This window comes from Embiotoca jacksoni, unplaced genomic scaffold (assembly GCF_022577435.1).
Source record: "Embiotoca jacksoni isolate LCO1_2020_lvr unplaced genomic scaffold, fEmbJac1.0.p SCAF_15, whole genome shotgun sequence".
Taxonomy (NCBI): Eukaryota; Metazoa; Chordata; class Actinopteri; family Embiotocidae; genus Embiotoca; species Embiotoca jacksoni.
Genome location: NW_027185285.1, coordinates 4,712,732 through 4,727,543, shown reverse-complemented (window position 1 = coordinate 4,727,543; position 14,812 = coordinate 4,712,732). Strand labels below are relative to the sequence as shown.

The 14,812-nt window shown below is 40.9% G+C and overlaps 2 protein-coding genes across 3 annotated transcripts; one reads left to right on the top strand and one right to left on the bottom strand.

Moving 5' to 3' along the window:
- Positions 1–1,008: 1,008 nt before the first annotated feature.
- Positions 1,009–5,538, bottom strand: LOC138197965 (protein VCF1). 2 transcript variants are annotated; one of them, XM_069149036.1, is made up of 3 exons: positions 4,939–5,538; positions 4,349–4,472; positions 1,009–3,396 (listed from the first exon to the last, which is right to left on the bottom strand). In XM_069149036.1, exons 1-3 carry the CDS (start codon positions 4,953–4,955, stop codon positions 3,175–3,177), a joined length of 363 nt encoding a protein of 120 aa, XP_069005137.1. In that variant the 5' UTR covers positions 4,956–5,538; the 3' UTR covers positions 1,009–3,174. The 2 variants fall into 2 exon arrangements, with proteins under 2 accessions (XP_069005137.1, XP_069005136.1); XM_069149035.1 differs by having other exon boundaries at positions 5,344–5,538.
- An 824-nt stretch (positions 5,539–6,362) lies between these two features.
- hid1a (HID1 domain containing a) lies at positions 6,363–14,508 on the top strand. The gene is made up of 19 exons (XM_069149028.1): positions 6,363–6,510; positions 7,209–7,358; positions 8,414–8,584; positions 8,985–9,101; positions 9,938–10,044; positions 10,167–10,283; positions 10,849–11,056; positions 11,149–11,205; positions 11,298–11,438; positions 11,541–11,631; positions 11,715–11,866; positions 11,951–12,029; positions 12,200–12,364; positions 12,485–12,712; positions 12,965–13,116; positions 13,201–13,287; positions 13,391–13,482; positions 13,593–13,751; positions 13,838–14,508. Exons 1-19 carry the CDS (start codon positions 6,445–6,447, stop codon positions 13,899–13,901), a joined length of 2,403 nt encoding a protein of 800 aa, XP_069005129.1. The 5' UTR covers positions 6,363–6,444; the 3' UTR covers positions 13,902–14,508.
- Positions 14,509–14,812: the final 304 nt, after the last annotated feature.

Genomic DNA, 14,812 nt, shown 5'->3' with positions numbered 1-14,812 from the left:
GCATTTTCTGTCGTTTATGGACTTTCCATGTCGTTTAAAGTTGGACGTTCATACTTAATGTGGCCACAGTTTCAGATCATAAGGTAAACATACGCAAGTGGAATTAGTCGAGAAAAGTTCAGGCTTCGGACTGGTCTCGACACCGTGGCGGCTCGTGACGTCACGGATTTCCTTACACGGTCATACGTTCCGGCCACAACACGCCAGCGCAGACCAACTGTGCAGGGATATACAGTCGTTTACCCGCAGCAGAATAACTTAATACTAGCTATGTTGGTGTGTTTCCTACATGTACATCAGTAAAGAGCGCCACAGGCAGAGAGGCTTATGACTGAAGGACTAACTCCACCATTGTCACACAAAAAGTTAGTAATGGGCGTGATATTTACCGAACAGAGGCGTCCAGATGTAATCTTTGTTGCTGCAGATGTTCGCGATGTCCACTCTCATGTTCCAGATCAGGTTCAGCCTCGAACCGGCACAGCTTGATACGAGAAGTTGCCATTTCCAGAAAAGAATGAAAATTTTGTTAGTTGGTTTGCAGTTTCCTTGCAGTACATTCACACCGGCAAGAGGATGGGACAGGTGCTCCTGCTCGGAGTGCTTCCTGGAAGTTGGCCAATCAGAGGAAAGTGGGCTTTTAGGGAGGGGCTTAAAGAAACAGGAGCTAAAACTGCTTGTTTCAGACAGAGGATGAACTCTGGAGCTCAATAAAGGGCCATTACAAGATCATTTAGGGATTTTTTTTTTTTTTAAATGTCAATCATGCAAAACTACATTGTTGGTGTCTCAGAATTTAGTATATATATATATATATATATACATTTTATAGATGAGCACAATAGTCCTCCTTTCCGAGAAGTTAAATACATTTCTTTCTTCTTCTTTTTTTTTTTTTTAAACATTCATGGCACCATTTTTGAAACATCTTTGCAAACTTTTGCACAGCACTCTACGTTACAATGCCAGAATCAAAATTTTGGTTATAAAAAAAAAAGTATAACTGCCTTTGTCCAAAAACAATACATTTTATTTTGAAATGAGGGGATATTCACAAGAAAAAAAAAAAAATCAATGTCAGGTTAACATCATGTACATTACTAAATACAAAAAATATATAATTGGAAAAAAATAAACCACATTTTCAAAATGCTTTAATTTCTGACACTAGTTAAAAAAAAAATAAACAGCTGAGCTTACTCCTCGGACAATGGTTCACCAAAGAAACCAATCCCGCTTTAGGAAAAGGCGACGCATAGCCTTTTCCTTCCTGGGTGTTCAGTGCACAGGGATATTCATACAGCAACCTTCGATTGGTAGTGCACAGGCAGAAAGGTTTGTCTGCAGTTAAAACAGCATTTAGTCAATCCAGTTAATATTGCAATTCAAGCCTGGGGAATGTCTATTTGTTCCTAAAGGCTGTGCTGTAACCTCCTCTGGACAGAAAGAACTACATGTTGCTACACGCTCCAATGCCACATCCAACAACCCAACATATATTAAAAACAAAACAAAACAAAAAAAAACACTGACACTGAGAGAATAAGAAATATGGGAGGTTGTAGAATAATTGGGTATTCCCATTTTGTTTTCTCTTTGTCCTCATGAGAAAACAAAGGTGGCAATATTGTGATCACTCCAGTTTTCCATGATCACAAAAAACAAAAATGATGTTTAGTTTTTCTGATCTTATCCCATGAACATCAAAGCACTCTGACAATCTCAGCATAGTAAGTTTAGTTTTCTCATGATCAATTTTGACATTAACCAATCTGTATTCTCATGACTATCAGAAAAGACATACAAGATGGACTAATCATTTATAATCCACACAAACAAGGCGATAATCCCCCGATATTCCTTCATGTTTAAGATCATTATTTTGATAACTGATGTCTTCAAGTCATATTACACCGGCTCTTCTTTTGGTCGTAGTTGCATCAGTTGATGATACAATGATAGCACTTTTAAATTCTTATAAGAAATATAACCAGTGTCACTTAACATTGCTGCTTGTTTGATATTTTTTTTTTCTCTCCATGTCACAATCAGTGTCATTTTCTTATGATCATGAGAAAAAACAGCGGGTTATGTCACGTATCACAAAATTTGGTGACCCTGAGGTGACAAGATATTCCAGAAGAGAGTGCATGAAAGTTTATTTTATGATCAGGAGAAAACTAAAACAAAGGGAAAAAACAGGAGCACTAGACAGCAAAAAGACTGAACAATATTTTAATAATCAAGTGTGTTTATAAAATTTTAATCTGCACCTGGAACTGGATGTGCAGGGTACGTGTGCCAGATTTCTTTACCCAAGGAAAAGCAGCCACTGATGGAAAAGTAGCAAACATGTTCAAAATTCTCTGTATCGGAGTGTTATGAAATCCTTTAAAAATGCACGACCCACTCTAAAACCAAATCACTCGTTCTATGGCCTGACTAAACTATATTTTACTGAAATCTATTGGCTATCATTTTTAAACACTGCATTATGTTTTCGGCCCTTATTTAGTTAAAAAAAAAGGGCGGAAAATATAACCTTCTTGGCCTAGTTAAGACCCATGGGTTCTACAGCTGCATGTAAAGGAGTCCCTGTCTGAATATGAAAGCAAATGAGCAGTCCAAGACAAGTGCAAATCCTCCCTGAGACTGGTCCATGTACTTACACAGACATCTGATTCAGCATTATACAACCCAAGTACCCTACTTAGAAGACTAAAACAAGTCACACTGACCGGCCTAAAATTGCGTTTGGTGCCACTTCGGCAGCATCACTATTTTCAAACAACATTTAAGACAAAACACAAGGATTCATCATCATCATCATCATCATCATCATCATCACCATCAATCAGTCACAATAAGGTTCGCAGAGCAGCACGTAAACCAGACTGGTCAGAAAATAAGTGGATCAAAAAATGTTTTAAGAAGATCACACGGATATTATTGCTAAAATGATTATCACTTTGATTTATTTGAATGATGAACTGTCCCCCCACAGATACCTGACCAGATGCTGGTCTCCACCCACAGATCTGTAGAGCTGTGAGATACCACAGTAACTGGAGATGGGTGGGGGAAGAGCTGAGTGAAGTGAGTCAGCATGTGATGCTCCGACATGCTTCAGGGCATCAGTTCTCCGGTGGCTGACAGAGAGACTTAAGGTTGTCGTCATGTGTCTCTGACCTGTCCTCGGCTGTGCAGGCTCTGGAAGTGGGCCTCCTTCAGGATGCGGTTGATCTGCAGGTAGGACACCAGCTTTGTGGGGCCAGCCAGCTCTGAAGAGTTGCCGGAGCTAAGGGGGCTGCAAGGGCCCACAGCACATTGACTGCTACAGCTCCCAGCCGCATGTTCAGGACTGCTGATGCTGCTGTTGCTCTCACTGTTGGATGACTGAAACGCAGATGTCACATTAGGGGCAGTGCACGAGCTAGATGAGAACGTCACAATTCTGCAATAATACGAACAACATCATCATAAATTAAAGTGGCTTTCAATGTAAAGTTTCTTCTATGGAGATTTAAATCCTTAAAGTTGACACGTTAGAGGAAAATACATTTGCCAAAACTTGAAATCACAAAGGCCCCATTAGAAATGCCTTTAAAAAAAGATGAATGTGGAGGGGGGGGGGGGGCTTTTAAGCCTAACCTGTTGGGTATAGTTCAAATAAACTGAGGTGTTTGCTTATCTTGGTCTGTTTGTTTATAACGGTGTCAAAGCTGTCAAATTGCACCAAACAGAGTAGAGGGGTCTCGTGCTGTTTTGAATCAAACTCCGGTGCAATTTGTTTGTGGAGTGAAAACCAAGCAAACCGACCACAAGACTTTTCCAACTTTTAGTCTGGATTCAAAATTTTAACTGCTTTTAAGTCCATCTATTGATAGTGGATCCTTGCATGGAAGCAATCTCCAACGCATCCTTAATATAAGGGCAAGATTAGTTACTTGGATAATGTTGGCATTTTGTCTAATTCTTTACAGCTTTTCCCAGTCAGACAGTGAAAAGTGGTTAAAACAGACGTGGTAAGATTAGGTTGAAGACACCTTTTCTTTTTTTTTCTTTTTTTATCCCACCTCTCCGTTTGCCTCCATTTATGACCGCAATCTAGTTGCAATCTTGACTAATGACACTCCCAACTGTCTTTCTCTTTGTGAGCTCACTGTGACCACTCATGTTAACAGAACAACACAGAAAGGTGCTGCAGATATTGCCGTCAATCCCCAGATTCGATTGGTAGAAAAACACACAACAATAAATCATTTTCAATTTGTCTTTTCCCTTTTTGGTTTCAGCTCAAGCGAAGTGATCTCCAGGTTCAATTCACCCTTCTCTCGACACGTCGTACCTCAGAGTCCCAGGCATCCCGGCCTGGCTCGGGAGACAGAGGGTGACCTCTGCTCTGCCGTTTGGCTTGCGGCACCAGGTGGCCAGTCTCCTCATCACCACCACCACCACTGCGCTGACGTTTCCTGTTAAGAGTAAAATACAAACATATGCCATTACTGGGCAGAAAGTCACAGCGGTCTCTCACCAATCTGTTAAAAAAAAAAAAAAAAAAAAAGTGGAAGCAACATCCTGAGATCAGAGTACATCTAATACTAGAAGTGGGTTGGCGCGGAAGCAAACGCGTGCTTTATCCATTCTTATTTGCCTTTAATGTGTAAAGCCACTGCTGCACACCGACTGCAACACCGGCTGACACTTTCCGAAGTAGCTCGTTGCCTAAATGATCAAGAATAAAGCGAAGAGGACAGGGACGAGCAATTATTAAATCGCCAAACTGCATGCAGTTATAATACAAACCCGGATTCATTCGTGAGCATGATCTGCATACTTTAGTATCTACTGCAAGCTGTTAGTGAAGGCCACAGACACGTTCATCCAAGCAATAATCGATCACACACTGCTGCAAAAAGTAGTGTAGGCCTCGCTCACCTGCTTTCAGTCAACATATGATGGCACTACAATCAATCTAGACGAGCTTCCTTTGTATTTGGTTCAGATCAAAGAGGACAGAAGGACCCGGCTGGTTATCGACCTGTAACTTTTGTTTCTTCCCCTGTTAGTCGATGGCCTTGTTACACCCTCAGTCAAGCTAACCGTGCCCGGCTAGCTAATTGTGCTGAATAACGATGAGGTACCGTTATCCATTTTTGGCAACGTTTAACTAAACAATCAGCTGTAGGACCGCGCCGCACGGACACTCTCGTGTAGCGTTACTTCGGCTGATAAACAGCACAAAAAAAAACAACCATCGACGTCGGTGTTGACGGGTTAGCTGGTTAACAGGTTATCGGTGGTTACGAGCTAACGCTAACTTCCCCGCGAGCTGACGCGTACCCGTCTTTTCCGATGCTCTTCATTAGCTGGCTACGGGCACAAAATGCAAAATTTAAAAAAAAAAAATCCCGTCGTTTACGTCTTACGAGACCGGCAATGTCTGCACCACCACCGCCCATGTACAATTATGTGTGTTTTAGCTCAATCTAGCTAACGAGACAGCAGCCGGGTACAGCCACAACCAACCGCGACGGCGTTGTGTTTACATGCCACTGCGGCTGCGCGTAGACCGGTAATGGTGCGTTTACGTTCTAACGGGAAAAAAAAATAATATTTAGATTTCGTGTTGGAGATACCAGTTTGCGTTTTCTTTGTTATCGCATCACGATAGTTTTTGAAGTGAAGGTATCGTGAAAATAATGATATTCTTGAAATAATGCTATCCTAAGTAATATACTATTTTATTTATTATTATTTTGTGGGTTAAACATGTTTTATACAGGTAATTTGGGGGTGGGAGGGGGTGGGGACGCAGAATTTACGATTTGCACCTAAAGGCAACATAACGTACCAGTGGCGCATATTCTGCAGTGTTGCACGAGTTACCAAAATGAAGTTAAATATTAGACTGCAGAGTTAAACACCCAACGTTGACTAACATAATTATAAACAAATAGGCAATATTTAGTCTTAATCTGACACAGCAACCCCCGTAACATTATGACATAATATTAATTTCCCCCAAAGGATGTCGCTGTTTACAATAGAATACACATGCAGCAGACTGGGTGAGTGCAATCAAGGCTGAAAATGAAACAGATTCACACAGATACACAATAGCATGCAATTTACCTCTCAATAAAATCACTATGACTATGTACTGATTTTTTTTTTTAATTTTTTTTTTTTACCAATTATTCCAGAATACGTGCAGTAGAAATTAAATTGTTTTGTGTATATGTTTAAATGCTGTAAACAAAACATCCAATATTGACAGTTTCACAACCCGGAAGGTTACACCCTGCCTGTCCAGCCAGCCAATAGTGGGAGAAAAAAAAACAACCCTCCGCCTCCGCCAATGACTCAAGCGAAGGATTGAGGTGAGATTAACAGGGATACTCAGCAGCAGCGGTCCTGTATGTATAAAGGGAAATAATCGCAATGGGCAGCACCGACTCAAAACTGAATTTCAGGAAGGCAGTGATCCAACTTACGACCAAAACACAGGTAAATGCGATTCCATACGACGGAATGAAGCAATTAACACAGAAAGCCAGAGCCAGCAATGAACGCACCGGGGAGCATCACCGAAGAGATGAGATAACGCATAATGTGCGAAAGAAAAAAAAAAAAGAAAAAACGGTCTCTCGTTGCATCCAACCTTTTTAATTCATTTTGCAGAATGTAAATGTTTAAAGTATAGACGGAGAAAGCCTGCATGCGCCGTAACAAATATGTCGTGTTTTCTCATAGATTGGATTCAATGATCATCGGTTGTACAATACGAACGACTATAGATTTTTGTATTTATTTATTTATTTATTTTAGCTGTATGCGTTTAGTTTTGACGACAATCAACGACTGCGTATAGCTAAAAATCAAAGCTGATGACGTAGGTCTGCAAATACACGTTTGCAGATGCGGCAGGTGGACCGCTTGGGTCAGTGTGCCAGATAATGCTTCCTCTGTTGTTGCTAGAGCAGCAGTTGTGTTTACATTGCCATTACGTAAGCTATACAGGCTTTGGATGCTCTATGTAATACGAAACTCAGCAAACATGTATGTGCTAAAGTAAAAATTAAAAAAAGACCGAATTAAATTGCAATGCAAAATTTATCAGGACTTTGCATTTAAATTTTGGCTTTAGCATAAAATACTTTATTTGGCACATATGGGAATCTTAATATAAACATTATGTTCTGCAGCCAGTGGAAGCCACAGACGATGGCTTCTGGGATCAGTTCTGGGCAGACACCACCACTACTGTCCAGGATGTTTTTGCACTGGTACCAGCCGCAGAGATAAGAGCTGTCCGAGAGGAGTCCCCCTCAAATTTAGCAACCCTGTGTTACAAGGTACACACTGTCAATGCATCTATCTATTACAAACTTGTTTATGAGATGAGATCAAATGTGGACATGCTTACATTATATTGACATTATGGAATAGTGTCATGAAACACTGTAGGTTTTTGCACATCTGAGAGCCTTGCACACGCTCTCTGATGTGGGAATGAATGTGTCAGCTCCCCTTCCTCTCCCTTTGCTTTCCGTCTCTCGCTCCCAGCTTCCGTTTGAAGCTGCCTATCAGAAACAAAACAGACATACCGGGGCTTACAGCATAATTAAATAAAGAGGAGGAGAAGAGAGCCCTTGAAGCTGAACTGATTCAAAGGGTTTGTTTCCTACTTTAGACGTGAGCTGCTGCAGGCTGATGAAATGTAGATAATGAATCATCAAGTAAATCTTAGTTAAAGGTCCAAAATAACAACAACTCTCATCTCATAGGCAAAACATGTTCTTTGTCACATGAAACAAACTGTATATACAGTAGTGTAATAAATGAAATGAAGCATATTCAGATTTAAATAAACAATTAGAAAATGCTAAAGTTTATAATTAAGACTGTAGGCACTGCACACGGTTTCATGTCCACTGGCTCACACAAAATAAACTGCAGTGCTGCTGGTGGCTGCTTTTGTTCATATGTTGTACCTGTCCGGAAGCAAAATCATTATTATCCAGTTGATTCATAGTCAATTATGATGCTATATAGGTATGATAGGATGGATATTCTCATTGTAAACATTTCTCTTCATTAGCCTCGTCAACACATTTGGATATATAAAGAATTACATGTTGAAAAAACAGTGATCCTATATGTTTCTTCAGGAAAAGTATTCATGAAACTTGATGTTTGTTAAGGTATAGCACTGTGCATGTCTTTAACCAACTGAGAACTACTGCCAATGTTGTTGAAGGAAATATGATTTTTTTTTTTTTAAATTGAGTTATAACACGATATGTAGCTTTGGTGTCTGAGGTAAAATGATCGGACAGTGTGCCGAGTTCAGTAGATGTTCATATGTTCCATACCAAACACACTCCAACCATGTTTGCTGATTCCTCAGGCCGTGGAGAAGCTGGTTCAGGGGGCAGAGTCTGGTTGTCCCACTGAGAGGGAGAAGCAGGTAATCCTGAACTGCACTCGCATCCTGACCCGCATCCTTCCTTACATCTTTGAGGACCAGGACTGGAGAGGATTCTTCTGGTCAACGGTGCCTGGTGCTGGGCGGGCTGGGGTAAGTCGACACGGACAAAGAAAGCGAAGTCACTAATTCAAAATATGCATGAACATAAGCTTCAAGACAGGTTTTTTTTTTTTTATCACTCTTCTCAGAAGTGTACTGATTCTAGTGACACAATAATGTTCAATGAAAGTATTGAGGTCATAAGCCTGGACATTTCCTGAGCGTGAATCCTTCACTCAGTTGATCATCTCAATGTCCTCATTCCAGGAAGTGTAGTTCCCTCTTTCAATGTAGAGCAATAAATATCATGCAGCAAGGTTATCTTACCTACTACTAATGTATTTGTTAAGGAGCATTAGCTCAACGCTAAAAGTTGACCTTATTCCTTTTGATGGATCGGAGAGAATTTTGAACATCTTGATGTCGCCTCACATGTGTCCGTCTTTTCCAGACAGATGAACTGGATGATGATGACGGAGCGCGACCACTGGCTGAGTCGCTGCTCCTGGCTATTGCTGACCTGCTCTTTTGCCCTGACTTCACTGTACATAGCCACAAGAGAGGCCCTGTGAGTACCCTGTGTCCTGACACTGCGCTTTGCAATGTCATTCATTTGACATCTCACCACCTCCCAGCAAAAATAATTAGCGCTGACACGTCACAACAATAGTGGGGCACAAACATGTCACATTTTACTTACTAGATGTATTTTTTCAGCCACTGTTTCCTTCTTCCTGTTCTAAAGTTGCTCAACTGACCTGTCAAGTTTCTCTGATGAGACCGCATAGACAACGATAAAGGAGATTCATACACTGTCAGTCACACCAGGAAGATTTCCTCATACCCATGTGTGCAGAAGGAATGTTGCATGTCAGACTGCAACTTTGAGCTCACTGTGAATATTCTTTATTCACAGCTTGGCTCATTTTACCATTTCCACCCTGAACTGTGAGACTATTCTCTTCAATAATATGACAGTGTTAGCTGTTTGTTGCTTAGAGCAAACTATGTGTAAGAGAGGTAAGTACCAAAATAAAACAGGAAATATAACCAGAAAATTGCGAGATGTAATACGATGTCTACTGAGATGATAAAGCATTTCTATTTGATACCAGATATCAGGGTTTATATTTGATTTCTTATCGAGAGCCAACATTGTTTGTCATGACAGCAATCTTTCCATAATATACACTTAATTTGCAGTTGCTCAATGCTAAAAGTACTTCACAAATGAAAGGCTAGAAATACTTATAAATCATTATGACAACTATTTTATTCCCTTAGTCATAATAATTAGTTAGACAAAGACCAACTTGTGCAATGTCACAGATCAACTAATCTGGCAAATGTTTGAATTAATAATACACATCATTTGATGTTTGAAATTTTTGCGACTCTATTCAGGACTCAGTCGAGAGCATGCAGTCTATAGACAGCTGTGAATACATCTGGGAGTCTGGGGTGGGATTTGCACAATCGCCCCCTCTCAACTACATCCACGACCTGAATAGGTGAGGGAGTCGGCCAGCTTTCTGCCGCCATGCCTAGCAAAATTACTTTCTGGTTTCTGTGTGTGACTTTGAATTGTTTGTGCCCACCTCAATGTAATTTTTTTTTTTTTTTTAATCTTCAGGACAGAGTTGTTGCGATTGTTACTAACCTGCTTCTCTGAGGCCATGTACCTCCCTCCATCACCGGACAACAACGTCCTCAACCCCTGGGTGACATTCTTCTGCTCCACAGAAAATAGGTAATGGTCAAACGTCGGCACATCCTTGCGTCTATGGACAAACATACACACGTATATGTGATTAAATGCATCCATCCAACTGGCATGTGATTGTTTACCAGACATTTTAAATGCCAAACGAAATAAAAGCTTGAATAGGTGGCTTTACATTTACATGAGGAGGAAAAAAATGCAAGTCATTGTTTGATTGAAAAAAAAAAAAAGAAATTGGACTTTCAACCACATCTCATGATCTTCCTAGCAAGTTATCATGGTGATGGCATGTTGCTGACATGTCGATGAAATTTCCAAAATAAAAGTTTGCCTGTACACCTTTGACTACTGTTTATAAAGTTAAAAAAAAGTGGTCACTTAAGACTCTTTTCTTCCACATTATTTTATATTTATGTAACTATAATCCTCATTTCTCATGACCAGACAACACATTTGCCTCAACTAAAACAGGACATCACATTATACATTTTAGTGTATCATCTTTTCCAAGCCTCTTTTTATGTAATACACTCTAACGACTTTTTGTGTAACACATGATTGACTAACATAGCCCTCGTGTCTTTGTTCATAGACATGCTCTGCCTCTGTTCACGTCTCTGCTGAATGTGGTGTGCGCTTACGATCCAGTGGGTTACGGCATCCCGTACAACCACCTGCTCTTCGCTGACTACAGGGAGCAGCTTGTGGAGCAGGCTGTACAGATCCTCATTGTGACGTTGGAACACGATGCAGGAGTTCACCACCCCATTGCCTCTCCATCCAACATGGAGGAACAAGAGGTACAACAAGGCCACGACAAAGACATTAATTTGATGACTATATATGACATGTTTTCAATGCCATTCAAAACAATCCGTTTATCTTTGTGCAGTCTGCAGGACCTGAAAACCTGTTTGTGAATTATTTGTCAAGGATTCACAGAGAAGAGGTGCAGTATGCTTAATGTTGTTTCCTAAAAAAAAAAAAGATTCCTTTAAAGATCATTCATCTAAAGCCAACATCATGCTCTCCCATTCGCAGGACTTTGACTTTGTCCTGAAGGGCCTCGCTCGTCTGCTGACCAACCCTTTGACCCAGACGTATCTGCCTAACTCCACCAAAAAGATCCAGTTCCACCAGGAGCTGCTGGTACTTTTCTGGAAGCTTTGCGACTTCAATAAGGTTTGAAAGAACTAAAATGAAGAGTTTGTTCAGTCAGTTGAGGCATTAAAGCAGTCTGTGCTTTCGTTATAAAACATAATCCACTTTGTGCTCCCATCACAGAAGTTCCTGTTTTTCGTCCTGAAGAGCAGTGACGTGCTGGACATCCTGGTTCCTATACTCTACTACCTGAACGATGCCAGGGCTGACCAGTGTGAGTCTCCTCTGCTTTTTCATTGCACCCAACTAAAACATATACATTTATTAACTTCTGGTGTGATTTATCCTGGACTGCAGCACGCGTTGGTCTCATGCACATTGGTGTGTTCATTTTGCTGCTGCTGAGTGGAGAGAGAAACTTTGGCGTGCGCTTGAATAAACCCTATTCCATCCATGTGCCTATGGACATCCCGGTGTTCACAGGGACTCATGCTGATCTGCTTATAGTGGTGAGACAGGAATGCCAATATCCTTGATTGCTGTCTAATTAAAATAGGGTTAAGTCTCACAGCTGTCACACTTTTTTTGTCTAGGTGTTTCACAAGATAATCACTACAGGCCACCAGCGTCTCCAGCCTCTCTTTGACTGCCTACTCACCATTGTTGTAAATGGTAAATTGCTTTGGCGCCATCTGTTGGGCAATACGCAGATTGTAATTGCAACATAAATATTTAAATGATTTTTGCATGTCATAAGTAATAGTTGTCACATTTTATGTTTTCATCAAATAAAAAAATAACTGTTTTATACTGGCTTAATATTTGTTCTGCTTGTTGCTCAGTTTCCCCCTATTTAAAGAGCCTGTCCATGGTAGCAGCCAATAAACTGCTCCACCTGCTGGAGGCCTTTTCCACCAGCTGGTTCCTGTTCTCTGCAGCTCAGAACCATCACCTGGTTTTCTTTCTTCTCGAGGCTTTCAACAATATAATCCAGTACCAGTTTGATGGTAGGAGAAAGCTGTAGAATTTCAGGGCATGGATATGGATTTGAATCGATTTTGGTGCGGTTTAAGCTTTTCCTGACACATTTGTTCATATGGATTTGTCCCTCTTTCTCTCACCGCCAGGAAACTGCAACCTGGTGTACGCCATCATCCGCAAACGTAACGTGTTCCACCAGCTGGCCAACCAGCCCTCTGATCCCGCCTCCATCCAGAAGGCTTTGCAGAGGAAGAAGAAGTCGCCAGATGTCATTTCCCGCACAAGCTCCCAAGAGACCGTATCCATGGAGGGATCACACCCTGCAGTGCCGGCAGAGCCTGGTACACTGAAGACCAGTCTGGTCGCTATGCCAGGTAATGATTGTACTTTACATTTTCTAAATATAGTACTATCTATTCACTGCATGGTAGGTATTTCCACACATTAGACATACATATTGCATATATGTATAGTACATTACGCACCTGAAGAGAGCTATGATTGTCTGTCTTACTGCATTTGTCTATAATTTAGTTTTTTGATCGGATTTGTTGACAATAAGAGAAATAGAAATTCACCAGACTTTAAGTATTCATTAGTGTCCTGTTATTCTTGGCTTCCTGGAGGCATTGAAAAACTGACTGAGAAGTCCCAGGTTTCAGAGGATGGCACCATGGTGTCAGTCCCGACGGCAGACTCTCAAAACACAGTCCACTCAGACCAAAGTGCAGCTGCTGGGACCAGCGACACCGAGTCAAACTCAGGCAGAGACAATGAGGTAAGTGATAAATGTCTTCACTGTTTGTATACGTTTGCTTAAATGGATATGCATATATTCAAATCAATTTCTTCACATTTTCAGGATGTTTTCTACACTGAAGCAGAAATGGAGAGAAGACGTTTGTCAACTGCGTCTGCAACGTCCTTCTGGGCTCCCACACCAGAATGGGTCAGTAAACTCTTTTGCCCTCAGCCTCTCCTTCAGTTTTGGATTGGTGTTGTATATTTAGCAGAATGAGCATTTAATTAATGTTTACTTTTTTTTTTCCCAGGTCCTCTCTTGGAAGTGTAAATTACCCCTGCAGACTATCATGCGCCTCCTACAGGTGCTAGTTCCCCAGGTGGAGAAGATCTGTATTGACAAGTATGTAAACACGTCTCTTCCTTTTTGGTCAGCGTGCAAAAGTCACATAACAGCTTTTCTGAAATTATGACCAAAAATATTTTTAAAGTGGGCTCTGTGTTTCCCTGCAGGGGTCTGACAGATGAATCAGAGATCCTGAAGTTTCTTCAGCATGGCACATTAGTGGGCCTGCTACCAGTTCCTCACCCCATCCTCATCAGAAAGTACCAGGCTAATGCAGGCACCGCCATGTGGTTTCGCACCTACATGTGGGGTGTTGTTTATTTGCGGTGAGTCAGGCATAATAGCTGAGCTTTATGGAGACTGAAATCTTTTCACGTCAACTAAAACTGATGTATTATTTTTGTTTTTCTAGCAATGTGGACCCTCCTATCTGGTATGACACTGATGTCCGCCTTTTTGAGATCCAGAGGATGTAGATAGAAGGCTTTGTGACTGAAAGTCAGCTCCAGGGTTCCTCTTCCCTTCAGTATCTGCTGGTTTCCTGGTAAACCTCACCGTGTTCCTCGTTATCATACTGCTTGCCCCCTACACCACTCACTTGGGTAGGAGAGTCGTTCGGACAAGTGAGGTGGAGATGTCTCGGAATAAGCTGGAAGATGTTTTAATCATTCATATTGTCTATAAACGACTGTGTTTGTACATGTCTTCAGACCTTAAGACCACAGAATGTCTGTCACAGCACTGAGATGACTTAAGGCATAGAAGTGAAGGTGGAAATATTTGTTGTAAAGGAGATGGGGATTTTTTGCAACAAAGGCTTTTAACATATCTTGAATGGCACAGTATCAGTGTTTCATGTTATTTGTCGTACTTGCCATGCTTTAAAGATCTTGCACCTTTTTGAGTCGTCTGTTATGGTTGTAGTTTACGTGATGATGTTTGGAGACAATAATACAGATTCTACATTTATATGTATATGACCAGGGTTAATTTTTGATCTGGCTGGCCTTGCTTTAAATGCATAATGCTGAAAATTGTATTTTCCTTAAATTGTCCTGAAAATATATATTAATATGCATCTGATCTGTGAACTCTTGTGTTGGTCACATTAATGAACAATGTGCTTTAACAGAAAAACCTCAGATTCAAGGTGTGTGAATGGTTCATAAAGAGTAACAGTGGTTCCTCACGAACTCTAAAAAGTAATAGTTCTTTTATTAATGTGGACCATCAGATCTCTTTATTTTGTTCCTTCACAGTATATATGTTTAACATGCTGTCTGAGAACATAGCACCTTCACACATTAACCAGGAGATGGCACCATGCTCCTCTTCAGCACTTGTCCGGTTTTCTAACTCCCTGCTTCCCTTTGTGACCACAAACCTC

What these genes read in the sequence shown, in the direction of transcription:
- hid1a (XM_069149028.1), top strand. Translation starts at nt 6,445, where the DNA reads ATGGGCAGCACCGACTCAAAACTGAATTTCAGGAAGGCAGTGATCCAA. An exon ending in TACATCCACGACCTGAATAG is followed by an intron (nt 10,045 to 10,166) that starts GTGAGGGAGTCG and finishes TTTAATCTTCAG; the next exon opens with GACAGAGTTGTTGCGATTGT. An exon ending in AGCTTTGCGACTTCAATAAG is followed by an intron (nt 11,439 to 11,540) that starts GTTTGAAAGAAC and finishes CTCCCATCACAG; the next exon opens with AAGTTCCTGTTTTTCGTCCT.
- LOC138197965 (XM_069149035.1), bottom strand. Translation starts at nt 5,462, where the DNA reads ATGGGCGGTGGTGGTGCAGACATTGCCGGTCTCGTAAGACGTAAACGA. An exon ending in AAGAGCATCGGAAAAGACGG is followed by an intron (nt 4,473 to 5,343) that starts GTACGCGTCAGC and finishes TACTCTTAACAG; the next exon opens with GAAACGTCAGCGCAGTGGTG. An exon ending in GGGATGCCTGGGACTCTGAG is followed by an intron (nt 3,397 to 4,348) that starts GTACGACGTGTC and finishes TCTGCGTTTCAG; the next exon opens with TCATCCAACAGTGAGAGCAA.